This window comes from Vanellus vanellus (genome assembly GCF_965231255.1).
Source record: "Vanellus vanellus genome assembly, contig: HAP1_SCAFFOLD_39, whole genome shotgun sequence".
Lineage (NCBI taxonomy): Eukaryota > Metazoa > Chordata > Aves > Charadriiformes > Charadriidae > Vanellus > Vanellus vanellus.
Window position 1 is genome coordinate 448,104 of NW_028126929.1, and position 27,705 is coordinate 475,808.

The 27,705-nt window shown below is 49.1% G+C and overlaps 1 protein-coding gene across 1 annotated transcript in view; it reads left to right on the forward strand.

Moving 5' to 3' along the window:
* Positions 1-4,395: 4,395 nt before the first annotated feature.
* The window catches only part of LOC309685608 (T-cell activation Rho GTPase-activating protein-like), a gene marked incomplete at both ends in the record, with an annotated part of 75,350 nt that continues 52,040 nt past the window's right edge, over positions 4,396-27,705 (forward strand). Inside the window, one exon of the mRNA XM_082501346.1 lies at positions 4,396-4,501. Within this exon, the coding sequence (XP_082357472.1) occupies positions 4,396-4,501 (106 nt within the window). The remainder of the gene's footprint in view (positions 4,502-27,705) is intronic.

Sequence of the window (27,705 nt, forward strand, 5' to 3'; positions counted from 1 at the left end):
CTTGGCCCTGGAAGATGACCCTGTCATGCCGCAGCCTGGAGGCGAACTTGTAGTGGATGCAGGACATTGCCAGAGGCGGGCAGTGCCTGCTCCACGACAGCGTCTCCTGCGGCAGAGGCTGTGGCGGCCCCTGTGCCGGGCTGGGGCCCGCGGCGGCGCGGGGAAGGGTCCAAACAGGGGCTGGGGCAAGCGGTGCGGGCTGAGCCCAGAGCGGCCGCTGCTCCTTCTCTGGCACGCAGCGCTGCCAGGCCTGACCGGTCACTATGGCCACGGGGACACGGCACGCCGCCCCCCCACGCCTCACGCCCATTGTGACCAAAGGCCTGTCACCGCCCCGGGCTGCTGCTGTCCCTGCTGTCCCCCGGCCTGCCCCCACCCGCTCTCCTGGCGCCCCCCAAGGCTCTGGGGTCCCTCCTGTCCCCCAGGGGCCTTCACCACCCAGAGTCACCTCCCGGCAGCCCCTGGGACAGTGCTGGCTCTCCCCACAGCCCTGGGCCCATCCTGCCACCCCCCATGCCTCTCACCGCCTGCTGGCCCTCCTGTCACCCCACGGGCTGTCGCCCCCGCTCTCCCCTCCTCTCCGCAGCCAGCCAAGGCCACACAGCCCGGGGCAGACGCAGCGGGCTTTGCCCTGGGGCGCCTGGCTGCCCACGACGCAGGGCCAGCCAAGGCAGGGGACATCTCGGGGACTCTGAGTGGACCTTGGGGCAGGGACGGAGAGTGCAGCCAAAGAGGCCAACGGCCACCTACGCCCAGTGCCGTAAAGCAATGCACTTCCCAACCGTGGCGCACCCACACTTGCTTCAACTCTGCAGAGGAGGACGAAGGAGTCAGGAATGAACCGTGAGCATTAGGAGGTGCCCCAGGACAACACGACACTTGCCAAGTGGCTACTCCTTTCTGGTCATGTGAATGCAATATGAACGCCTTGCTGTGGTCTGGCAGGGCTAACGAGGGACTTCCCACCACTGCTGGGTTTAGGTCTTTCATTGCCTTTTGCCTTTTTGGAGGGAGGAAACCCTTTTGATTTCAGGGCTGTCCTCTGTGTCCGAGGGCGAGTTATTTTTGCAGGGCTGTCCTCTCTATCCGAGGGCGAGTTATTTTTTCTACGGGCGTCTGGTTGTTTTTCCTCTTCATCGGGATTTGGAAGCCTAGGTTTTCATACGGTAGCCTTGCTCGTAAGCCTGGGGGGGACTATGGATTTTACGTATTCATTGCATAATTCGCCCACGGCCACAGTCCAAACTACAGCAGCAGAGGCCAACAAGACTGACCGATGGATATGCACTAAAAACCCGTCCTCTACCAGAAACACCTCGCCGGGGAAGCTGTCCCGCCGAATGCTCAGTGGCACAGGGACGGGCATCTGCGGTACGAATTTTCACTGAAGAAAGGAAGGATACATCCCTTCCGCCAAGAAGGGTCTGTCACTAGTCTGAAAGGAGACCCCTGGCTATGCTTGGAGAGCAAGCCTATTGACAAGCTGACTCACTCTGTAGGGGCTGAGAACCGGAGATGCCAGTAGAGCCTTAAGATTAATAGAATGGATGGAAATGGACAACTCAGATCTAGGGGCCACACAGATGAACAGGGGAGTCTTATGCAGGGAGCATTCCACACAGTTGTTCCTATGCCTAAAGGCAATTGGTTTTCCTTTACAGATTACTCCAAATCCTTACTACATTACCACCTCCACTGACCTTGAAAGGCAGATTCTCCAGAACCCCTTACATCAAACCTGTTGTAATGAGCCATCACGCCGTGGATTTCTGCCTAGATGGAGTTTATCATACCCAACGGACTCTGAGACCGTGTGGATATTTGCAGACAGATTAAATGGGTATTCTGCAGGAATCAATAATCATGCTGAAGATCAGGTTAAAAGTTTGGTTCCCACTATGGGCCTATAGGATCCTGATTGCTCTCAGTCATCTCCTCTGGGTCCCAACCTTACTGGTTTACCTAAACAACCAAATCCGGCACGTGCTGACCCTTGACAGGAAGTCATTTACACGATTCAGACTTATGTGCACATTATACTACCCGTTGACACAACTACCCGGGCAATATTAGATAGGTGGGGAAAGGGCAGTCGAGGATTTACACTCAACCTGAGCTGAAACGGGTATTCTGAGTGCATTAAGAGCATCCACACAGGTTAGAACCAGGATCTCTTCTGTCTCTGTAGCTCCTAGTTACTTTGACAGAACGTGGCACCGAGTTCCACCTGCCTGTCACAGCTTGTAGCCCACAGCTAGGGGTTGCAAAACTAGAAAGAGCTACTGCAAATGTGTCAAGAGAATCAGAAAAAGCCATTCATCAAAGCACAGGCACTATTACACCCTTACAGGAAGAAATCAAATTATTACCAAAAATGGTAATATCGAATCAATTAGCTCTAGAGCCACTGTTAGAAGTACACGACATAGTATGTCAGTTATTGAGTAAGAGCTGCTGGGGTTTTTATGTAGATCCAGAGCAGAAAAGCAAACGCGAGAGAAACAAGATTTAAACAACATTTAAAGTATTACCTGAAGTAAGGTGGGGATCTCCCCTACATCTCTTTGGGTGGCTAACCTCTTGGCTCCCAGACTTAGGGACAGGACTGTGAACTACAAGGATTTGGGTTGTTGTATTCACTCTCTTCTTTTCCTTTCTAATGACATGTGTGTGTTTAGAGGGCGGTATTACCTTAGGAACTCAACTTACGACTTAAATAATCAAGAGTATAGTGTGACCCTGATGGTGAAAAGAAAGGCTGGGACTGTGGGGAAAAGCTCATTCCCTAACTATTGTCCTAATTAGTCCTTAGAGTCTGAAATGGAATGAACTTTCTCAAGGTATACCGAGCTTACATTGTACCCTGCATAGCCATGGTTCAGTCAGCATGACCAAAGGACCCAGCTCGTTGCAGGCAGGAGAAAGACAGCCCCCACCCCGAAGAAGAAAGGATACTCCGGGACTACGCAGATGACGCCAGCCTCCCAGCCCCTCCGACACCCCTGTGAAACCCTCCCCTCATCTGGCATCAGAGAGAAGGAACTGCAGCAAGACCCACTGCAGGGACATCTAGATCAGGAAAGACGCAGGTGGATGATGATTCCACACACGCAGAGTTGCTTCGCAAAACAGCAGTCTATGTGTGCGTGCTATGAGCGGTCAGTCAAATTGCATTGTACCTGAACGCTTGAAAGGCGTAAGAACCATGCGTAAAACCGCATTCGGGGCACCCCAATTTGACTGGGACACCTCGTGCGCATGAATAGAGAATCACTCTTGTCACCCTATACTTTGTGTCCTGGCCTCTCTCCTCGGACGGCATGGGCCAGTTGCAGAATCTTCATGAAAATACCCCTCTCCCCAGTCTGAAAGTTACCCTCCAAGACCGAGAATTGCCCCCAGGGCTGGCCCAGAAGCCGCTTTACTGCTTTTATCGCGCTGTGCTTTTATATGCCCCGTCACAGAGCAGGGAAGCGCAGCAGCACACCCAGCAGCCTCTAGAAAATCAAGCAGCACTCTTCCCCTCTTCTCCTCCATTTACGGCCTCGTTGATGGAGGCAATGACAAATGGCACCGTCCCCTCTGGCGGTGAAGAGGTTTCCTACCTTGATACCACAACTAAAATTGTACAGGAAAGGTGTGAACCTCACAGTCGCCTGTGTCTTCCACCTGCCCTACAGACCACAAACTAACAGCACTTAATTAACAACACATTAAGAACGGGCAGGTACCCACCAGATGGCATGTGGAATGCGCTCATTCTCCTGCTCTCTGCAACCCACAAACACTTTAAACCCCCCCACTGGCAGCCCGTGGTGGTTCTCACGGTGACACGTGAAAAGGGCACGTGGAAATCGAGAGCCCAGAGAGGCGGTGGAGTCTCCTTCACTGGAGACGTTCAAAACGCGCCTGGACGCCATCCTGTGCAACCTGCTGTAGATGAACACGAGGAATAGGAACACAGGACTAGGAGCAGGAGGAAAAGTAGGAAGAGAAGAAGGGTGAGCAGGAGGAGGAATAGAAGACAGAGGAACAAGACACATAAGAAGAGGAGGACAAACACGAAAAAGAGAAAAAAGAGGGAGAAGAGTGGGATGAAGAGGAGGAGGTAGAAGGGCAGGAGGAGGAGAAGGAGGAAGGAAAAAGAAGAGGAGAGTGAAGAGGCATGGGAATATGAAGAGGAGGAAGATGAAGAGAAAGAAGAGAGGAAGTCATACAGGATGTCATACCGGATGAAGAGGAACAAAACAAAGAGGAAGTGCTGGAGGAGGTGCGGGAGGAAGAGGAAAAGAAGGAGGAGGAGAATCAAGAAGAGGATGAGCAAGAGGATGTACAGGAAAATCAGGATGACTAACAGGAGAAGAAGGATGAAGCTGTGGAGGAGGAGTGTAGAGGATGAAGCTGCGGAGGAGGAGTGAGAGGAAGGGGGAGGAAGAGGAAGGGGATATGGACGACTACGGCAGTGACAAACAGGAGGAAAGACAGAAGGAGGAGAAGAAGGGTAAAAGGACCGCAACAAAGAGCAGTAGGAACAGAAGGTGGAGGAAGATGATCAGGATGGGTGAGGATGATCTGCTTTATCCCTGTAATTTTGAGACTTCAGTAAGAGCACTGCAAGATTCCGAGAAGACGACAGCTCTGAAATCAAAGGGTAAGCGACCAAGAAGTCTCCAACCACACATTTCCCCTCGATTGCCTTCAACAAAGCAGACTTTGGATCCTGATTGCTCACTTCTGCCTGGAACCGTCCCATTTCTCATCGGAAAGTGCCTGCGTGCCTGACTGAGGACAGACACAATCCACACAGACAGTAATCAGAGCTCAACCCTTCACCTACCTTGGTCACGTCTCCTCGGAAAACTTCTTTGCTGGCTTTTTTGAAAACCTGGAAGTGCAAGAACCAGGAAGAAATCCTCCCTGATTGGTTGACTGGAACTTCTGTCCTCGGTACCCCCATCTCCCAAGAGCCGGTAGCACAGCTTGGGTGGTGGGCAAAGGCACGCCTCAGACCTGGGGGCCCAGAGACGAGCACAAGCATCTGCCAAGCGAGCTGCACCTAGCCAGCAGCGCTCACCGCTTGCTTCTCTGACAACAAAGCCCCAGTGCGTTCTCCCACAGGAGGGGAGAAACAACTTCCACTTCTCAGAATCCCTGTTTATGAAAGACTGTCAACAGAGATTGACTGATTTGCACAGCTCACAGGACAGAAGTGCCTGTCACCACCACGTGCTCTTTACTTTGCCTTCCAAGATCAAGCCAAGCTGTGATACAAGAGATTTGGCCCTCCCCCTCTCCCATGGAAAGACTGAAATCCTGTGGGATAGGAAGAAACTGCCAGGCAGCAGCTGCGTCTTGCTGCATAGGCTTTGAACTAGCCCTGGGGAAAAAGCTGACCAGCCGACTGCGGTACGTCAGTGTGCAACTTGGATAATGAGGTGAAGTCTCAGTGCTCAAAGATCAATTAAGCCTGGCCTTGATGACTCGGGGGAGCAGAGACTGCCCTGGCTGTAACGGGATGCAGATAAGGAGGGAGCCCTGTGTAGGCAGGACGGCCCTGCCTTTCATCAGCTAAGACAACCAGATAACAGGAACCCGTGTACTTCTCTGTTTCTTCAAAAGGCTGTCATGCCCGATCACTGACCTCTGCCTCATCACCTGTGAAATGCATATCAAAGCTGACATCCCTGCATATGCTAATGAAGATTATAGAGATCATGCTAAACATTCATGACTATAGCACTCGTCTCTCCACCCAAATCATACTACACGCCACCTGGGGGAAGGAAACCTCGTCAGTTTGGGGATAAAAAGATGGGACGGTTCAATCGGGAGAGAAGAACCTCGATACCTGACAGACCAGTTGCGTTCTCTTCCTCCAGCCCAGGCAGGGACGCCTTTCTGGGTAAGCGCTGTGCCTTTCACCCTCGGGTGAATGGCACCCGCGGGCCATGGTACTATTATTATTATTACTTTTGCTAGCAATACTAACCTTAATTAGTAGCACTATTGTAGTCGGTGAATTTATACACGGCAATCTTGAATCTGTTTGGTCACTCTCAATAAAATAACTCACTTGGATTGTTGTGAATCTGACTCAGTGAAAGTCCTTTGCTGAGACTCTGACAGATAAATCAGGGAAAGTCCTGGGACTCTGACAGACAAAGATTGAAACTACATTCCTTTTGACGCAACAATAAGAAAAAGCTCCAAAGATATGTGCAAGAGAACTTGACTGACTGTGACCTTGCCCATCTAAGTGAGTCTATTGTTAAAAGAAACCAGATGGAAACGAGCTGAAAGTGGCAAATTTCCAACAAAACAGTGCCAACTCAGCTCATAAATATGCATTAAGTGTGCTTGCACAGGGGGGCACGTGAACAAATACTCAAAAGTCAATGGTAGAAGGCAACCTCCTGGCCAAAGCAGTAGGTTTTTCAAACTGTAACCATCAATATGTGAGTAGCATTAAGATGGCGCATAAGGAACGAAGAATTGTAACAGGGGGTCCTTCTCAGGCTCCCAGCTGAGAGGCACCTTTATGGCCAGAAATAAAAAGGGGGTTTAGCTCGTGTGTACGTCTGCTGCCTTCTTTCCTGTACCCACGGATGGACTAGAAGAGAAGTGCCAGCAAATCCGTTTTGGTACAAGTTCAGGTCAACAGTTAAACAGCCAAAATTCTGAATACTTACGCTGACCCTTACTTAGATACTGATTTTATCTGCCTTTGATGTGTAACTAAGCACATTCCCTCCTCCCCACAGTCTTTCCTCCCAGCCTCACAGCTCTCCTACGCAACAAAAACTGCACACCAAAACACCTGTGACTTTCTCAAACTCTTCACTGCCCCATCTGAGTCAAGGGACAGGATCTCCTAAAGGTTCTTTCACAGGCACTGCCCTCAAAAACCCCCGCTGCTTCTCTACTAGTGCACAAAGACATTAGGAAGAGTTGCATTTCTACGTCAACGGACACAGTTTCTGAAATGAGACAAATAGTTTTAAATGAGGATAAGCCCTTTGCCTTGCATCTGGCAACCAACAGGGATGCAGACCTGGCACATCAGACCAGGGCCAGCACAAAACAACACCCGAGGCACAGGGAAAGCACAACACGTCAGATGTGGTAGTCAAGAACGACAACAAACGGCTCTTCCTATCACTTCTCTCTATGATCAGCTGAGTTCTTGTAGTCAGACACAGAAATTGGAAGTGATTTCTTCTTCTTTTGCTGAAGTAGACTTTAGAGTAGATATTGCCAAAGAATGCACAAACAACCCCAAAAAGTTAAAGCAGCTACTTTCACCCTCAAGAGACCCACTTACTGAAGTGGTTCTCACGTTCTCTTCTCTACTCTAAAGGGGGCCCACTTAAGATCCGTTTGACTTACACTACCGCTAAGCATACACGGCTACCAGACATTTCTCTAGTCTGAAGGCTGACAGCAGGGTACAAGCACAGCCCTTTCTGGACATCTCACTCCTGGCTAGAAATCTTAGAGGCTTAGAAATCAGGAGCTAAGGACTGCGTGATGGCACCACCACGAGCAGACGTTCAAACCCAAAGCATCTGGAACACACAGAGAAACCTCCACCATTTGTTCAGCAATGTTTCAAGTCACGCCATACTCAGGCCAGGACTTTACAAAATGTCACCAAACATAATGATAGTAGCCTCTTTGCTCCAAAGCAAAGAAACAAAGAGCCACCTAGCCTTGGAGAAACCCTTGTCCTTCCGTGTGGCTGGTGTCTTCACAGGGCTCTTCCTCAAAACAGGAGAAATGACCATGAATTTGGCATTCAGAAGGACACTTAGTCCTCTGGCGGATGTTGCTTACAAGCCAGAAGTCCTCTCACCCCGCCCCAGAAGTGCCCGTTAGTCGTCTGGCAGTCATTCTCCATGAACCCCAAGTCCTCCACACCTACCTACCTACCGACTCGCCAGAAAGGAGTCGGACCGCACCAGAATTGACACTGCCTGACCTGCACTAGACCTGCAGCAGGCCAGAAATGATGGCTTCAAGAAAGAAAACACAACCCAATTGAACAGAGCAGCAAAAAATCAACCAGAAGAAACATGGGACAAATTATACAAAAATCCAAACCCTAAACAGACAAACAAGCTAAAAAAAGGATCCCCCCCCCAAAAAAAAAGACCACACAGAACACAAGATAAGGTAAAAACAACCTAACCCCAGGAACCCAGGACCAACAAACCCAGATTCTGTCCATAACAATAACACACTTTAGTCCTAACTCGCTTCAACTCTGGCATAGCATAGCCCTTGCCACCCCGTAACCCGAGCAAACTGCAACCCTACCAGTCCATAACCCGCATCCCTGCAGGACGCTCTCCAGCACTAGGTACATCTCTGCTTAATCTCCCTTTGGACAAAGATCGAAAGGGAGGGATGGGGTTTGCTTGGCCCCGTTCCCAGGGTGCCGCAAGAGAGACCTGCCGCCCCCAAATCACCGGTGTGTTGTGGACACCACATATGAACTGCAGACAAGGGTCAGGACAGCTTTGGGGAGCAGACAAGCCGTTCTGCGGTGCCCCTGCTGCTGGCAGAAAGCAGAGCTGGAGACAACATGAGGAAGACCAGGGCAGCCAGTGGTGGTGGTGGGGCCCTGTAGGGTGCAGCACCCGCAGGAATGCCCGGCTCCTTAAGCCTCGGCCCCGCGGCTGCAGCGCGGGACCGGCACCGGTTGGGGCTTCGCTGGGAAAAAACAGGCGAGGGTGACCCTGACACTCAGCACGCGTACCTGGTCCCACTAACCTGTCGCTCTGCCTGTCACCACCACGGGATGCAGAAAGCAGTTCTGCTGGTCCTGGCGTGGTCCTGAGCCACGTCTCAACAGATGAGTCTTTAACCAGAGGGCCTAAAAAGAGGAAAAGGTGCCCAGAATTAGCCTGTGATTAAGTTTTTGCAGGCACTATGGGCTTTTGAGCTACACGGTGGTGCCGCTCCTGGGGAGCGCTCAAGAACGAGGCGGCTGCCTCTTCCTGCAGGCAGGCAGTGGGGTGTGTGCAACAGAAGCGAGTGCCGGTGTGTGCGGCTGTTGAAGGGGTTTGGTTTTCGACTGTGCCCACCCTGGTACGACGGGTTCCTTTTCCCAGGAGGTTCCGCTCCTCCTGCCGGCCCCGCCGGGGCTCCGGGGCCTGGCCCTGGGCCGGGGCAGCCCCGAGGAGGAGGCCGGGGTGGCTGCGGGGGGTGGAGGAGGCCCGAGGGCAGGAAGGGGTGCCGCGGGGCATGCTGGGAGCAGGCGCGCCCCGGGGCATGCTGGGAGCTGTAGTCCCGGGGCACGGGGCTGCCCGGCAGCCATGTTCCTGCCCGGGGCACGCTGGCAGCTCTCATGGGCCCACAGGCCGCTGCCGGGCTGCCCTGGCGGTCTCGGGAGGCGCAGTCCCTGCTCCAGCTGCCGCTGGGCTGAGGGGAGGGCTGTGGCCACCCGAGGGTGGCGGGGGAGCCCCAAACCGCCCGCAGCCATGGGGTACCAGTCAGCATGAGCCAGGCCTGGTAGGGGCAGCCCCGGGATGGACCCGGGAGGATGGAGAGAGACCCCCCCGGGCACAGGCAGCACGCACCCCGACTCCCAGAGCCCCCTCAACTGCCCTGGCCCCAGCGCCAGTGATGTATGATCTGAGAGAGACAGAGACAGAAGCGCCTGAACTGTCAAATTCTGCCGGCAGCACCGAGAGCAGGAACTGCCTTGAGTCCTGTGCCCTTGGGGCTGTGTCGCCCCTGTGCTGCATCTGGATCCCTCCCTGTGCCTGTGCTCCCCCAGCCTTTCCCTCGCTGGTTCCCTCTTTTGCTTCCCTGTACCTCTCTTAATCTGGCGATTCTTGTATCCTGCTCCCTGCCCCTGCTCTAGTCTCCAGCCCCTCTCTTTCTCTGACATGCTGCCTGTCCCTTTGTTGTTCTCGCTCTTCCTCTGTCCTGCTCCGTTTTCCTCTTTTTCTCTTCCTCTCTCTCTGTCCTGAAGCACACTGCTGTTTTCTCATTCTCTGCCTCTTTGTCCCGCTCTGCATCCCTCTCTTGTTAACAGTCTCTCTGGCCTCTTCCCGCTCCTGCTTTTTCTCTTTCTGCCTGTATGTCTCACTCCCCGTACCCGTCCTCCCTGTGGTCTCTCTCCTTCCTCATCATCATAGAATCATAGAGGAAGGAATCATAGAGGAATCATAGCTTGGAAGGAACTTTAAAGACTGTCTCCTTCCAATCCCCCTGCCCTGGGCAGGGACACCTCCCACTAGACCAAGTTGCTCAAAGCCCCATCCGGCCTGGCCTTGAACACCTCCAGGATGGAGCTTCCACAGCTTCTCTGGGCAACCTCTTCCAGTGTCTTACCACCCTCAGAGTGAAACATTTCTTCCTAATAGTTAATCTAAATCTACCCTCTTCCAGCATGAAGACATTACCCCTTGCCCTATGACTACGTGCCATCGTAAAAAGTCCCTCCCCAGCTTTCTTGTAGGTGCCCTTCAGATATTGGAAGGCTGCTATAAGGTCTCCCCAGAGCCTTCTCTCCTCCCGGCTGAACAACCCCAACTCTTTCAGCCTGTCCTCATAGGAGAGGTGCTCCAGCCCTCTGATCATCCTTGGGACCTCCTCTGGACCCGCTCCAACAGGTCCAGGTCTTTCCAGTGTTGGGGGTTCCAGAGCTGGACGCAGTACTAATGCAGTGGGAGAATTCAAGGGAATAGTTTCAGCTGACTCCGGGGAAAAAAGAGTTACACGCAGAAGATGTGTGTAGATTGCAACCTCACTTCAGTTAATCGGTCCTTCTCTCCAGGTTTAGGAAAGCACACGCAACATTACTGTATTGAGAACGACAGAGTTCCTGAAAATGTGCCTTTGGAGAGGAACACCCAGACCTGGAAGAAGAGAACTTCTCTTTATTGCCATTGCGAGCCTTACCAGAAGATTCAAGCTTCCTTCTTCTCAGAATATTTTGTGCCTAGTTCTGTGGAAAAACAGGCCTATGTTCTCTCATGGCAGGCACAGCCTCTCTCCTTTTGTGGTTCTTCAGGCACTCATGAACTAACACGGCCACGCTTCGGTCGCGTTCAATGAGAAACCCAAACGACGAGCTGCCTACACAGTACAGTTTATTTAAACAACAGCTACACAAGTTCTTTTGGATTGCCGGTGATAGTGACTGTCTGCAAAGCACGTGCGAATACGAAAGATGCTAGCAATAGAGCTCGCTTACAAAAGCGCTGAGGTATAAAACCACTCTGTACAGAGATTTCTAAGTTTCCGCGGGAAGCACTTGGTATAGCCAAGTGTTCGAATCTTACCCACAAGCGTCCTTATTGCGGGGGAAGAGAGGCTCAGCCCGTCGACCGGTCCCGGAAGTCCACGATGGTGTCTTCACTCACATCCCCCCCTTTTTGGGCGAGTTTTATACTATTTTTTGTCTTCAAGGTGGAGTTTGAGTGACTCTAGTCATAAATCCTTTCATTCTGATAGGTGTAAAATTTTCTCGCCTCGCATTTAAAGGTATAGTTGACGAAAAATTCAGGGCGCAGACTCAAGGAGGAGTGGTCGCACCTTGGAGGCGGGGAGCTTTTGGGATGGAGGTGTGTTTTGGTATTATAATGACACTCTAATGAGCAAAGTTCACTAAAGGACAGCATTTCATCAAAACAATGACAGATTGTTGGCTCAGGGTAACAAGTGGGCCGTTTATCAGTTCCATAAGACCTTCGAGGGCTCCTTTTGGTCCCCAGGTTCCCAGTTTATCCCAAAGTTTTAGCCGCAGTGTCTCCACTCTGCTCCATCCTTCACACTGTTCTCCTTCCGTGGTACCATCTCGCTCCCATGCTTTCCGGATTATCACAGGGTTTGGCCTTGGAGTCTCCAGCCCCCTCCACTCCCCGCGTTGCTTTGTAAGCAATATGGGACAGGCAATCACAGATGTAGTGGATTCTTCACCTACGAGCTGCGGCTGCATTTTACCCTAGAAGCCTTTTGAGTTTATACCTTTCCTTAGTGCGTGAACAATGCTGTATTGTTGACCATTTTTAGTAATCATTCCACAACTTGTATACAACCCTAGGGTAATACTGCAGAAGAATTGAAAAAATACCCAACAAAACAAACCCCACTGAAAAAAAAAAAAAAACCCAACCACAAAATCCAGAATCGACAGTCAATGTATTAACCGCCATTTCAAACAGAAGCCTAAACAGAAAGTGACATAAAGTAAAGGGGCAGAAAGTAGGAGGGAAAGGGTAATGTCACTGCTGGAGTGCTACATTTACATTACGTTGGTTTCCTAAAACGCAACAGCTCGGTGAAACTGAAGACTGAGCACAAAGACCAAGTAGGGATCCTTGCAGTTACTGACATAGTAATACTAAACCAAATACAAATACATAGTAATACTAAACCAAATACACAGCAACGCTAAACAAAATACACTAAGCCAAATACTAAAACATAGTAATACTAAAGCAAAACGCTTTCAGGAAAATCCATCTGAAACAGATCCTAAGTGCTTCTTCGTTTCTTGAAGGGAGAGTCTGCTGTAACTGGCTCTCTTGCTTTTCTCGCACCTTCTAACACCTCAGCCTTGCGAAATCCTTCCTTCTCATCCTCTCTTCTTCTCTTCCGGTGTTTGTTCTGCATATCTCCTTGTCTTGACGTGGAGTATGTATACGAACTGGAGTAAAATGAAGCACTAGAGGGAGACTTGGACCTTTAAAAAAACACAACACAAAAGCAATAAATGAAAGTATTCTTTTCCCTCCCAGGTTTGGTTTGCTTTGGGTTTTCTTCCTCTCCATATGCTTCTGTGCAAACTTCTTTCAGCTGCTGACAGCGCTACTGCAAATTGAAGAACTTGATGGCATGTAAATGTTTCTGCTTCCAAGACAGAACAGCTGCTGCTTTGTTAGTGTAAAAGCATACGGGAAGGGTCTGTTTCCACTCACTTCTAGCACACGAGCTACCATAGCTGTTGATTGATTTAAGGTGCTGTGCACTGGCCTCTACTCGTATGTCAACGCACATGTTTCACTACTGGGCAACGACGTGCAGTGCAAACCCTTTTGGTTGCAGTAAGAGGCAAAAGGAGAAATCTTAATGTGTACAGCGCATTATCAAACATCAAGAAAACACGATTCAGCCTGAAGACAGTCAACCGCAAGTTTAAAATGCCAGCTTAGGCTATTGAGCTTCACTAAATATTTGGCAATTTGTACAGGTGGCAAAATACTTGTACTGCAATCCTACGCGCAGGACTATTTAACCAACACTTCTAGCCAGCTGTCCTAGCAAACTTTAGCACATAATCGCTCACACCAAGGACAGTGACGGCATTGAAGGAAACGTCCTATCTAAAGGCATCTCTAAACTCAGCCTCTAGTACTATGACTCAATGCCGTTTCTCGAGCAAAGATACTGGCAGCATTACTAATAGAGAGCGATTCAGACTCCTGCCCAAGGGATTTTGGGGGATAGAAACATCAGCTACCCTGAGATATGTCTTCACAAGTGTTTCTTGCGTTATGTGGAGGAGGAGGCACGGGCACAGAGACCGGTGGTGATGCTGGCAATGTTGGGGCTCGGGTCCCACTGCCTAATTGGGAAATCAATTTCTTCAGCTCTACTCAGCAGTAATCAAAAGGGTGACTTTCCATCTGATCCTGTCCTTAGGTTTAGTTTTCATGTGTAATTATGGTTTCCTCAAAAAGCACTCCATTTTCAGAGTCCTCTTTGCAGTCCTGCACTGGAGTTTTATTTGAAGTAATTTTACTGCATGCACAGATCCCCTCTGTTAAAGCCAATTGATATTAAGCCGTTGAAAAATCAATTACCACTTGTATTCTCCACAACTATCCGTGCATGCTTTTTTCATTATAAATCAGCTGCTGTGTGTGTGACACCTTATGGCCTCACTTAACAGGTTACAAGTAGGAACATACGGAATTTCGGTAGAATACTTACAGTTGGCAGCCCGGTCTGCCACCTGCTGAGCGAGGTGTACTGGCTCTCACTGGGTGACCTTCTGAAGTGGGGAGAGGAAAAAGAATAAAAATGCCATTCAGTTGATCTGCAGGTAATTTGTTTAAAGACGTTCGGAAGGTGCAGGTACTTACCAGTTGTGGGTAGTGATTGTCCTTGGGGGCACCTCTGTGACACCGACAGCAGATGTGCCGTCACCAGAGCAGCAGGAGGAAGAACACTAGTGGCACCACTACAACAAAAACAAAACAAAACAGAACAAATTTCTATAATTCAAAGCGTGTTTTGGAGTGCTACGTGAAAGTAGTGAAGTGCTACTTCAGAGGATGCCCGAGAGGTTCTTTTGAATTGTGACAATTGTTAGGGCAACTAAGATGATTAAGGGCTTGGAGCATCTGCCTTATGAGGAAAGGCTGAGAGAGCTGGCACTCTTTAGCCTGGAGAAGAGAAGGCTGAGGGGAGACCTTATTATGGCATACAAGTATCTAAAGGGTGGGTTGAAGGAGGATGGAGCCAGGCTCTTTTCAATGGTTCCAAGTGACAGGACGAGGGGTAACGGGCACAAGTTAGTACACAGGAAGTTCCGTTCCAATACACGGAAAAACTTCTTTACGGTGAGGGTGACAGAGCACTGGAACAGGCTGCCCAGGGAGGTTGTGGAGTCCCCTTCTCTGGAGCTTTTCAAGACCCGCCTGGATGCAGTCCTGAGTGATGTGCTCTGGGCAATCCTGCTTTGGCAGGGGAGTTGGACTAGATGATCTCTAGAGGTCCTTTCCAACTCTGAAAATTCTGTGATTCTGTGACCCTTTGTGTTCAACGGTACGGCTGAGCCTGAGCGTCTGCTGGGCAGAGTGGCTGTTTGCATTCAAGGCGTAAAGTCAAAAGGGTATAAGCCCTAAGGGATCATCCCGATTTTTCCTGTAGTTTCATGTGACTGCACTGGGTTGCACACTTAGACTGTTAGGTTTGTAAATTCCTCAAATGTACAGTGTTGCAATGTTTATTATCCAATCTCTATTTGTCACTGACTACATGACTAACAATTTTTCCTAGGATTGTACTTTCACACTTTCCATGAAAATATTATTCCCCCAGTACTAAAGAGAAATTAATGCACCCAGGAAGGTTTGACATAACTGAATGGCTTCGTTAGGAATTGCTAGCCACTTACAATCAAAGGGCTCCTGGGGAAAAAACGTTCCTCTCTCAGGGTAAACCTGTACTGAGCGACTGATAAGGGAACCAAACGGGAAATGCTTTGGAGAAAATTCGTGCAGGAGGCACCCTTCCAACTTACCAAAGTGTCCTCGTTCAAAGTAAAAATGAAAAAGAGAGCTTCCACACTTATGTGGAACTCTCACTAATGATATCTATAAATCGCTAGCAGAGAAGCTCAAGAAGAAGAATCCCACTCCAGCATTTTGGTGTCTCTTATATTCATGTTGATCTACAGATTGCCTACCAAAAAGGTCCAGGAGGTGTAACAGGCATGAGCGGTGGTGGAGGTGGTGGCGCTGGCGGCTGCTGCTGCTGCTGCTGCTGAATCCGCTCAGGGAGCCTTTTTGTGTAGCCAATCCCGTTGCTGAAGTTGTTCACAGCCTGGAGGCAGAAAAACAGTTACAGAAAGGGAATATGAAACTTCAGCAGATGTACAAACAAAAGCCTCCCCAGAGTAACATTACTTGTCTGTTCCTGCAAGTGCTACCAATCCTAAAATGAATCAACATACCCGTGTACGAGCACGCGGCATCAAACGCTGATGTTAATGACGCGTAACTCAGAGGATCTGAACTTAAAGTACTTCAGTGTTAACACTGAATTTGAAAACAAAAGTGGGACCTGAATTGGCCTGATTGTCTCTGAAGAGGTGTACGCTTCTGTGACGAGAGATAATGTGTTTGAGAAGTACACGTAGCCCTATTCAGTCTAGCCTTGCTTAAGGAGATGTAAATTATTATTGTCTTCCCTTTCAGCTTTTTACTAAGACCCTCTTCTTACAAACAGTTTACGCAGAAGTCATCATGTTACCTTGCGTAGGAAGTGGTTGGCAACTAAAGCATCAGGGGAAACGTCTGCCTGATGACACGCTGGGCATGTGTGTTCCTCCGAGTCCAGTAATGCCGTTCTAATACCTGTGTATCGTTAGAGTCATCAAAGGAGGTTTAGCCAAAGTAAAGCAGTTTCGGGGATTCTCATCAAGTTTAAAAAAAAATTATATGTTTGATGGGTGAAGATGGTCTTGAACTGAGAGCATGAAGCTATAGATGTTCAACAGTGTCAAAACAGTTTTGGTATTTCACTAGTGTAACACTTGAAGGTGTCTGTGTCTTGATGTTCCGACTGGTCTGTTTTCCACTGTCTAGGACAGTGAGAAGTCACCAGCCTCAAGGTTCATGGATAAAACACACCTCAACAAAACATTAATAGGTTTGAGTTCTGAAGGGTTTAACCGACTGTCCTGTGCGGAAGAATGTGGATTACATGCCCAACGACCCGTTTGCTGCAGACCACAGTAAGTCACCAGAGTTGGCTGCGTAATTTTGTGTGAGAGAGAGGGCTGTGAAAAAACTAAACGCGTTCGATATCTAATACTGTAATCCCCGGTGCAGTTATGCACTCTTCTCGTACTCGTCCTTCCGCATGTAAAGAGGATTTAACTAGATACCTAAAAAGGAAAATAAAGCTTTCTGCCTTTTTTTTCCCTTTTACGAGAAGCGTCCTTCCCTATTCAGGGGATACTTAAGTATGAAATAGAACAGGTGACAAAGTAATTTCCTCAGCTCCTATTTCTGCTTTCAGAAAATCAGATGTGATGTTTGGAATGAACAAAGACGGGAATAACACGTACATTCGTCACAGTAACTGTTTCCACAGCAGGGAATAACAGCGGCATCAGTCATGATCTCATTACAAAGGAGACACAACAACTCCTCTGGAATAGGGTCTTCTGAGGAGGAGGAGCAAGAGGAGGAGGACGGCTCCTCTGGTAAAAAGGGAGGCTTCTCCTTCTTTCCTCGAGCATAAGCTTCCCTGGAGGGCGGGGTGGGGAAGGAAAAAGCAAAACGTTAAAGCTGGGTAAAGGAAAACTGTTCCAAGCTTTGCATGTTATCAGAGGAAGCAAACAGATGGAATTCTCACTCTGCGTTAGCCTTCGGAGAGGTGGGCATACAGTTTAAACTGCTTTGCAATAGCCACAGCGCTAGCAGAGGGAGGGGGAACCAATTTTCCCTCTGCAGAACTCTCCCATTCATTGGATCAACATCATTTTTTGACAGCTATGAATCAAGTGACCTGAATCCCACCTCTCCTTTGCCAGACGGTAAATTGCGGGCTCAGGATCAACTTTGTCTCCGAGTCATTACAGTTTACACATGGAAGAGCTCTATGGTACAGCTTCTACAGAAGGAGATGCGTGACAGAAGAACGGAATGCTACCAAGTGCATTTTCAAACAGCCACTGCTGTCAGCACACAGTAGTATTTTCTTAGTTGATAGCAACAGGTAAACCTCAGTCAGTTTCCCACATGGCATTGGATAGAAGTCGGGAGTGGTGGGGGGGTGTTGGGGGGAGGAAATCTCAGTCCAAGACGTATTTGTTAAACTTTTCAAGAAGCCTTTGAAACATCAATCAGAAGCCAAATGACCTTTCCAAGAGAACGACTCCACTGTAAATACTACGGAAATGTTTGGCAGAAAGCCGGATTCTCAGCACATCGCAAGTCTAACCAAGTTCCCGGGGCAGGAACCGTAGGACCACCCCGTTTTAATACGAGCGAGTATCACAGTTTAGAAGGTTACGATACAGCGACAGTGCTTCCTCCCCCATCACTACAGACGCTGGCCAACTCGGTTGCAGTGCCACTCGGGCATTTGCCCATGGTTTCTCTCCTTCTCTTTGTGCTCAGTCCAGTTCATTCCATACGTACGCATTAATGATTGGTATTGCGTATTGCCCGGTGTTTGTCAGCATGGCACCCTTCGTATTGGGATCCTCCACCTCCATCATGAAACTCCTTGGAATTCCTGAGCTCTTTTTAATTCTGGGAAGAGGCTTGAAATTTTTGTCCTGTTAAGAAAAGAAATGCAGACATCTCTCATCTGAAGACCCACACTTAAAATGATATTTCAACGGTGATTTTAAGCAGCAAAAGCCCTTAATCTTCTCCTTTTACCTAGCCTAAGGGTTTCTCTTATTGTCCCAAACTAATACAACCAGGATGCTGCAAAGACTTGAGCAGCGATTTGCGCTCAAGCGACATTCTTTTGCTTCACTCCAGGTTCCGTAAGGGTTACATATTGCTTGGCTCACCACCCACCCCGAGAAGAGACACAGACCCGCTCCTCCTCCGAGGTGCAATTCAGAGGGAGAGCTCGTCTTACTTCCCTTCACCGTCTCTAGAGAGGAAGGCTGCATATACATCCAGCGAGTAACGTTACAGGGCACGAATACTCAGCCAGAGACATGTGTCACTAAAACACGCACATATTCAATAGGCGGGAGCGACAGAAACGCCTTGTTTTACTATGGAATACTAAAAACTGTGAACTGCCATTAAAAAGCACTAAAACTCGAAAAATTTTCAGTAGTATTGAAATATATAAAAATATGCATGAAAGTTCACAGAGAAAGACCTAGGGACGTATTTAATGCTTATGACCTAGAAAAAAGAACATTTTACAATTTTAATTGCAGGTTTCCCTTGAAGTTTGAAGGGGTTTGCAACATTGCCATATAGCCTCTGTATTTCACCCCAAGAGAAACACTTCTTAATACGAGTGTTCGCGTGTTCGTTACCTAACTGCCAAGGTAGAACATTAAACGCTAAGTAACACCAGCGGTCCCCCGAAATCTTACCGCATTGGTTGGGCAGTGCTTCCTATAGTGGCCAGGTATTCCGCAACGAAAGCAAATATACGATGGTGGAGGTGGAGCCAAGGGTTTCTTCCCGTAACTAAAATTTTGGGGGGAAAAGAAGAAAAAGGTATGCATGTGTCTCTCTTGTTCAAACAAACACCTCTACAACTTTTCCATAATCTTCAAAGAAGAGACGTGACATTATCAACACTTACTTCATTGGATCGTATTCACGGCACGTCTGGACCATCGTAGCTTTCGTTATATCCTCTTCAGAAGCACCGGCCAGATTGTCAGTCTGTGTAACAGGGAAGGATTTGACACACACACCTTAGAAACATGTTTAAGCCCACACAGCCCAAGACAGCACCGCTCACCCCATCCTGTAAAGAGCAGCACAACGCTAGCTGAGGTTGCGTGAAAACAGCTGCTTCGATCAAATACAGTCGTCCCGAAGATGTTCTGGGGAGTCCTTATGCCATCGTGTGATGTTTATGTGCCCGTTCACCCACTTGCAGAGAGCATTCTCGGGCACTCGGGACCTCCGGCTCTGTTTGTACCTCACAGAAAGACTGCTGTAACCAATCCAATTTTCTCCCAAGTGGACTGAAGCTACGTGTAGAAAAAATTATACTATCCAGTATTTTCAAACGGATTTTTAAGCTCTGGCCTGCTGGAAGGAGAAGCTATCCACCGTGCATTTAATGGGGAAAGATGCATGCAACTCTCATTCTTTACATTTTGCAGCATTAAAAGGACACTCAGGGGTCGGGGATGTTGTTTCTGCTTGCTGAACTTCAGCTTCAGACACAGAAGCCTGAAAAGGAATCACGCTTCTCAGAATCCCTCGGCATCACAAAAGATTCTTTGCAGTAGAAATTTGACAATCATGTGCTCGAGGCTGTCCAACCTGCATGTTCTCCCCCCCAGTCTAACTTCTTCGTATTAGGTGATGTAACCAAGGTAAGCAAAACCTGCAGTTTTTTTCCAGTTGGCTCTGTCCATCTAACAGGCAAATGGTATTAAAAACCTTATGCAGAGCTACATCTTCCAATGATGGAAGCCAGCTGATTGGGTTAAGCAGGATTTCTTAAAACATTTTTATTATACACTAGTCCAGGTACAAGCAGGGTCCAAGGGAGTGGCTGTCAATGACTTGGACCTTCAAGTACCCATCATTCACATCAACCCCTTCTTGGTTTTGGTTTTACATGCGCTCATTCACAAAAGAAACAAACTAGTTTCACAATTTTATTAATTGCTTGTTTCATAGGCAGGATTTTTTCAACAGTAACATAATCCAGATCGACAGCTATGAAATAATTTCCATGAACATTTAGAGGAACCTTTACCAATGCTTGACTAATTTGTCGGAATCCAAACGGTTTAGAAAACTCATCCAAACCCCACAAAACATTACTCGGGATAGACCCAAATGCAAATACGGCAGTCAATACGCAGCAATAACAGACCCGAAGACTGTTAGCACCTTGCCTCCAGGCTAAGCCAGTCTGCACTAAAGAGGTCAGAGAAAGTAACAGTTTTGAGCTGCTTTCTGTCACATTCCTGGATTTCTCTGGAATACCGACATTTTCTCAAAAGCTTAAACGTGTACAGAGTTTTTCACATTTCAGAGTAAAACTTCACATGAGTTTCCCGAACCAAGGACACGATAAGGGACAGCACTAATACAGACCAATGCCTTTTGGTGGCTGCCTTCCAAACCTTTCCTTTTTTCCCCCCAAATGTACACATTGTGAAATGTGTCTCTCACTGCAGTGAGAGAGGGAAGAAGTTACCAGGGGAAGAGACAGCTCTTTCTTGGAAATGAACTCCCGCCTTTATTTTCAGAAGGAAGAACTAGCTCCTCTGCACTAGGCGCTGCCTTCTCTCCTCTCTGTAACTCCTATTTTTATGGACTCGCACTACGCCTTTTCACAAGGTGCCATCACCAACACTTTGCCAGGCAAAGTTACGCATTGTTGAGCAAAAAACGCAAGCAGTTGTGTAGCGAGACATGGTGTTACAACAGTTTCAGAAGGTCACGCCTGCGAATACGCCACACAGACACGTTGGTATATTCCGATAAACAAGGAGGTACATTTACAGCATTTACAGAGTCTGCGTTCAAACCCATGAGTTTGTGTTGTCCGCTGTATATGCAGAGCACAATTTACGAAGTTGTGCAGCATTCAGAGAATGGATCTGTACCTCTAACGACTAGAAATTCAGAAATAGCCATGCAATTGTCTGTGTTACAGAAATGCTTCTGGTTTGGCTGTGGCAAAGCCTCCTGAAATGTCCATAACTTGCAGCCAATTAGACTCTTCTGTAAAAATTGTGGTAGTTTCCAATGCAACAATAACAAGACGCATGAAAAACGCTAAACAGCATGTGAAGGGCTTCTTTGTGCCTTGGAGATGAATGATACTGCTCCAGTACGCTGAGGCTGATAAGGTACTCCCCTTCTATCTCCCCAAACCGGGAGCTGCTCTTTACAGGATAGTATGACTTTTACAAACAAAAAGCATCCAACAACCCATACAAACCTACGCATTCCTAGCTCCAGACAGACAGATGTAGAACATGGCACCGAGTTCACCTCTGCAAGCCTTGAACCTGCATGATCTAAAAACGGTCCTACACTATCTGAACAACACAAAGTCATACAGGAAATAGTCCGGCACAGTCACTGTGAAATACAATGCCTGGCTAGGCACAAATACCAATATTCACATGAGAACTGTGCAAAGGATGGCATTCCTCACTTTCTACTAGGCTGAATCAAATACATTGCATTTGCAACATATACTACATTTTACTGGAAAATAGGTCAAGTTAACGTTTGGAAAATTACTACAAGGCTCCATTGTTTACGATTAAGTGCAGTGTGTAGAAAAAAGTGTGAGATTGTGTTTTTACATACTGCTTTAACTCCTCCAGCGGGGACTCTTCTGACAATTACTGACGAATTCTTAGGAATCAGGGCATTGTCGTCTGTGTACTCTGAAAACATCATGAATGCAGAAAAAATATCAGTCAATTTGTGAGAAGGTCTGTTACTACGTAGTTACATCGCACTTCAGAGAATCCTTTTAGAGATATGAAAGCAAAACTTTATATGTAACATTGCGCTGTTACCATCTCAACACTCTAACGCCACGTTCCAAGAGATCTTCAGGTTTCATAATCAAACACAAGCAGCAAAATCATCTTTTTCTTAAATATAGTTTGAATGCCCACAGCAAAGTTATCTCAAAGGTCACAACAAGAGAGTCTGCTAAGGCATGAGGCCCTTTCCGGATCTAGCTTGAGCTGCTTTTGCTTCGCTTGAGGCTACAAACCCAAAAGATCTTTTGAGAAATACAAACCACAGCAGTCTCCCCTGCATAAAGCAGATACTAAGGTCTGACACGCTTGCCCTGCAGCAAAACACGCCCTTGGCTAAAGCATGGAAACTCTGTGCCACGCCTTTCATAGCTGTTACCTAAAAACCATTCACCTAACGCTGCCGGTGCTCAAGACTGACAGAACACAGAAGAGAGCCCGCCATCTCGCTCTATTTCTTGGTGCATCAACAACCAAACTGACCAAACTGCTCAGTTTCTGTTTCTGTTACCTTTAAACAGAAACAAAGCTGGCAGTGCTAGCATGTGGACCCCAGAAATTTTGGGGGGATTTTGAGCTTGCTTTCACAACTGGGGCAGAATTGGCCAAAACAAATCAGGTTAGAAATGAATGATGAAATGATGCTCAGTAGCATCTGAATGACAATGTCTTTGGTGTAGAAAAGAAGTTATATTAAAAAGAAATTCCAGAGTAGAATTCAGATACGGAGAACACTCCTGTGCAAGATGGCTTTCAAGGGTCTGCATAGATTATAACTCACAGAGACACTCTGGGTCCAAAATGTTGCTGGTGAGCAGTTTCTGCAACAGCCACAAAACAAAAGGAAGTCACCCAAACAACTTCTTTGCTTCAGACTATGCATCTGTTGTTATGTATCACTTTCACATTTCTCCACCAGCTTTCAAAGAAATCTGGCAAGTGTGTTACCAGAAGGTATCCTCCCACATTTCCCCGCGCCCGCCCCCCCACGCACCTTCTTCCGTCTGGGCGTTGCTGATCCTCAGGTCGCAGTGGGCCGCCTTCAGCTTCTCGCGGCCCATGATCTGGCGCCTGAGGTCCCTCAGGGAGATGTCTTGGCCCTGGAAGATGACCCTGTCATGCCGCAGCCTGGAGGCGAACTTGTAGTGGATGCAGGACATTGCCAGAGGCGGGCAGTGCCTGCTCCACGACAGCGCCTCCTGCGGCAGAGGCTGTGGCGGCCCCTGTGCCGGGCTGGGGCCCGCGGCGGCGCGGGGAAGGGTCCAAACAGGGGCTGGGGCAAGCGGTGCGGGCTGAGCCCAGAGCGGCCGCTGCTCCTTCTCTGGCACGCAGCGCTGCCAGGCCTGACCGGTCACTATGGCCACGGGGACACGGCACGCCGCCCCCCCACGCCTCACGCCCATTGTGACCAAAGGCCTGTCACCGCCCCGGGCTGCTGCTGTCCCTGCTGTCCCCCGGCCTGCCCCCACCCGCTCTCCTGGCGCCCCCCAAGGCTCTGGGGTCCCTCCTGTCCCCCAGGGGCCTTCACCACCCAGAGTCACCTCCCGGCAGCCCCTGGGACAGTGCTGGCTCTCCCCACAGCCCTGGGCCCATCCTGCCACCCCCCATGCCTCTCACCGCCTGCTGGCCCTCCTGTCACCCCCCGGGCTGTCGCCCCCGCTCTCCCCTCCTCTCCGCAGCCAGCCAAGGCCACACAGCCCGGGGCAGACGCAGCGGGCTTTGCCCTGGGGCGCCCGGCTGCCCACGACGCAGGGCCAGCCAAGGCAGGGGACATCTCGGGGACTCTGAGTGGACCTTGGGGCAGGGACAGAGAGTGCAGCCAAAGAGGCCAATGGCCACCTACTCCCATTGCCGTAAAGCAATGCACTTCCCAACCGTGGCGCACCCACACTTGCTTCGACTCTGCAGAGGAGGACGAAGGAGTCAGGAATGAACCGTGAGCGTTAGGAGGTGCCCCAGGACAACACGACACTTGCCAGGTGGCTACTCCTTTCTGGTCATGTGAATGCAATATGAACACCTTGTTGTGGTCTGGCAGGGCTAACGAGGGACTCCCCACCACTGCTGGGTTTAGGTCTTTCAATGCCTTTTGCCTTTTTGGAGGGAGGAAACCCTTTTGATTTCAGGGCTGTCCTCTGTGTCCGAGGGCGAGTTATTTTTGCAGGGCTGTTCTTTCTATCCGAGGGTGAGTTATTTTTGCTACGGGCATCTGGTTGTTTTTCCTCTTCATCGGGATTCGGAAGCCTAGGTTTTCATACAGTAGCCTTGCTCATAAGCCGGGGGGGGACTATGGATTTTACGTATTCATTGCATAATTCGCCCATGGCCACAGTCCAAACTATAGCAGCAGAGGCCAACAAGCCTGACCGATGGATATGCACTAAAAGCCCGTCCTCTACCAGAAACAACTCGCCGGGGAAGCTGTCCCGTCGAATGTTCAGTGGCACAGGGACGGGCATCTGCGGTACGAATTTTCACTGAAGAAAGGAAGGATACATCCCTTCCGCCGAGAAGGGTCTGTCACTAGTCTGAAAGGAGACCCCTGGCTATGCTTGGAGAGCAAGCCTATTGACAAGCTGACTCACTCTGTAGGAGCTGAGAACCGGAGATGCCAGTAGAGCCTTAAGATTAATAGAATGGATGGAAATGGACAACTCAGATCTAGGGGCCACACAGATGAACAGGGGAGTCTTATGCAGGGAGCATTCCACACAGTTGTTCCTATGCCTAAAGGCAATTGGTTTTCCTTTACAGATTACTCCAAATCCTTACTACATTACCACCTCCACTGACCTTGAAAGGCAGATTCTCCAGAACCCCTTACATCAAACCTATTGTAATGAGCCATCACGCCGTGGATTTCTGCCTAGATGGAGTTTATCATACCCGGCGGACTCTGAGACCGTGTGGATATTCGCAGACAGATTAAATGAGTATTCTGCAGGAATCAATAATCATGCTGAAGACCAGGTTAAAAGTTTGGTTCCCACTATGGGCCTATAGGATCCTGATTGCTCTCAGTCATCTCCTCTGGGTCCCAACCTTACTGGTTTACCTAAACAACCAAATCCGGCACGTGCTGACCCTTGACAGGAAGTCATTTACACGATTCAGACTTATGTGCACATTATACTACCCGTTGACACAACTACCCGGGCAATATTAGATAGGTGGGGAAAGGGCAGTCGAGGATTTACACTCAACCTGAGCTGAAACGGGTATTCTGAGTGCATTAAGAGCATCCACACAGGTTAGAACCAGGATCTCTTCTGTCTCTGTAGCTCCTAGTTACTTTGACAGAACGTGGCACCGAGTTCCACCTGCCTGTCACAGCTTGTAGCCCACAGCTAGGGGTTGCAAAACTAGAAAGAGCTACTGCAAATGTGTCAAGAGAATCAGAAAAAGCCATTCATCAAAGCACAGGCACTATTACACCCTTACCGGAAGAAATCAAATTATTACCAAAAATGGTAATATTGAATCAATTAGCTCTAGAGCCACTGTTAGAAGTACACGACAGAGTATGTCAGTTATTGAGTAAGAGCTGCTGGGGTTTTTATGTAGATCCAGAGCAGAAAAGCAAACGCGAGAGAAACAAGATTTAAACAACATTTAAAGTATTACCTGAAGTAAGGCGGGGATCTCCCCTACATCTCTTTGGGTGGCTAACCTCTTGGCTCCCAGACTTAGGGACAGGACTGTGAACTACAAGGATTTGGGTTGTTGTATTCACTCTCTTCTTTTCCTTTGTAATGACATGTGTGTGTTTACAGGGCGGTATTACCTTAGGAACTCAACTTACGACTTAAATAATCAAGAGTATAGTGTGACCCTGATGGTGAAAAGAAAGGCTGGGACTGTGGGGAAAAGCTCATTCCCTAACTATTGTCCTAATTAGTCCTTAGAGTCTGAAATGGAATGAACTTTCTCAAGGTATACCGAGCTTACATTGTACCCTGCATAGCCATGGTTCAGTCAGCATGACCAAAGGACCCAGCTCGTTGCAGGCAGGAGAAGGACAGCCCCCACCCCGAAGAAGAAAGGATACTCTGGGACTACGCAGGTGACGCCAGCCTCCCAGCCCCTCCGACACCCCTGTGAAACCCTCCCCTCATCTGGCATCAGAGAGAAGGAACTGCAGCAAGACCCACTGCAGGGACATCTAGATCAGGAAAGACGCAGGTGGATGATGATTCCACACACGCAGAGTTGCTTCGCAAAACAGCAGTCTATGTGTGCGTGGTATGAGCGATCAGTCAAATTGCATTGTACCTGAAAGCTTGAAAGGCGTAAGAACCATGCGTAAAACCGCATTCGGGGCACCCCAATTTGACTGGGACACCTCGTGCGCATGAATAGAGAATCACTCTTGTCACTCTATACTTTGTGTCCTGGCCTCTCTCCTCGGACGGCATGGGCCAGTTGCAGAATCTTCATGAAAATACCCCTCTCCCCAGTCTGAAAGTTACCCTCCAAGACCGAGAATTGCCCCCAGGGCTGGCCCAGAAGCCGCTTTACTGCTTTTATCGCGCTGTCCTCCCAGGCAATGACCGTTCAAGAGGGCCTCTCCCTGAAACCATAACTCGAATCGCACTGCCTCAAGAGTAGGTGAGCGGTGCGCCATCCTCTCCTGCGCACGATGCTCCCCCTTCCCACCTTGGTCATACTTTAGGAGTACCGTTTACAGACAGAAACGCCCACTTGAAAAATGCTGTTTGGTTTGGTAAATCCACAGACTTTTCTGCAGACAGGAACGCAGAGTGAACGGAGGAAATCAAAGGGCCCCCCCAACGAGCTGAGTCCCTGGCCACCAGCCCAGCCTTTGAAGCTGGAGCCAGCACAGCTTCTGCCGACTCCCATGCTGCATGGGCTGGAGCCACGCAGTGCCTTGGCCCTGGGCAAGAGCTGCTGCGCTCCCTTCAGAGAAGCTGCAGGCAAGGATCCACCTCCGCCGGTGCTTTGCCTGGGAGAATCAGGACAACAGCAGCGGCCTCGAGCCCCACCTGCTATTTGGGCCCTGCACTGCTGCCATGCCCATACTTCAAAAAGGCAAAGAAAAATTGCCTTTCTTAAGAAAAAGGTATGAAAAATAGGACCCCTGGTCGGTCATATGGGTGGCAGAACAAACACCATTTTATCAGACAAACGGACATGCTCTGTGAGCGAGCTGGTTACGTGTCAGTCCCCTTTCTCCTCCTCATCAGGCCCTGGAGGTCCTGTGTACCAGGCAGAATTCTTCTCCCCCTCCCCATAAGCCTGAAGGTTCCTGGGTGCCAGGCAGACTCCTTCCCTCCTTATGGGCCTTGAAGCTCCCGGGCACCCCAACAGCCAGGTTTGGATCACCCCGTCACAGAGCAGGGAAGCGCAGCAGCACACCCAGCAGCCTCTAGAAAATCAAGCAGCACTCTTCCCCTCTTCTCCTCCATTTACAGCCTCGTTGATGGAGGCAATGACAAACGGCACCGTCCCCTCTGGTGGTGAAGAGGTTTCCTACCTTGATACCACACATAAAATTGTACAGGAAAGGTGTGAACCTCACAGTCGCCTGCGTCTTCCACCTGCCCTACAGAACACAAACTAACAGCACTTAATTAACAACACATTAAGAACGGGCAGGTACCCACCAGATGGCATGTGGAATGCGCTCATTCTCCTGCTCTCTGCAACCCACAAACACTTTAAACCCCCCCACTGGCAGCCCGTGGTGGTTCTCACGGTGACACGTGAAAAGGGCACGTGGAAACCGAGAGCCCAGAGAGGCGGTGGAGTCTCCTTCA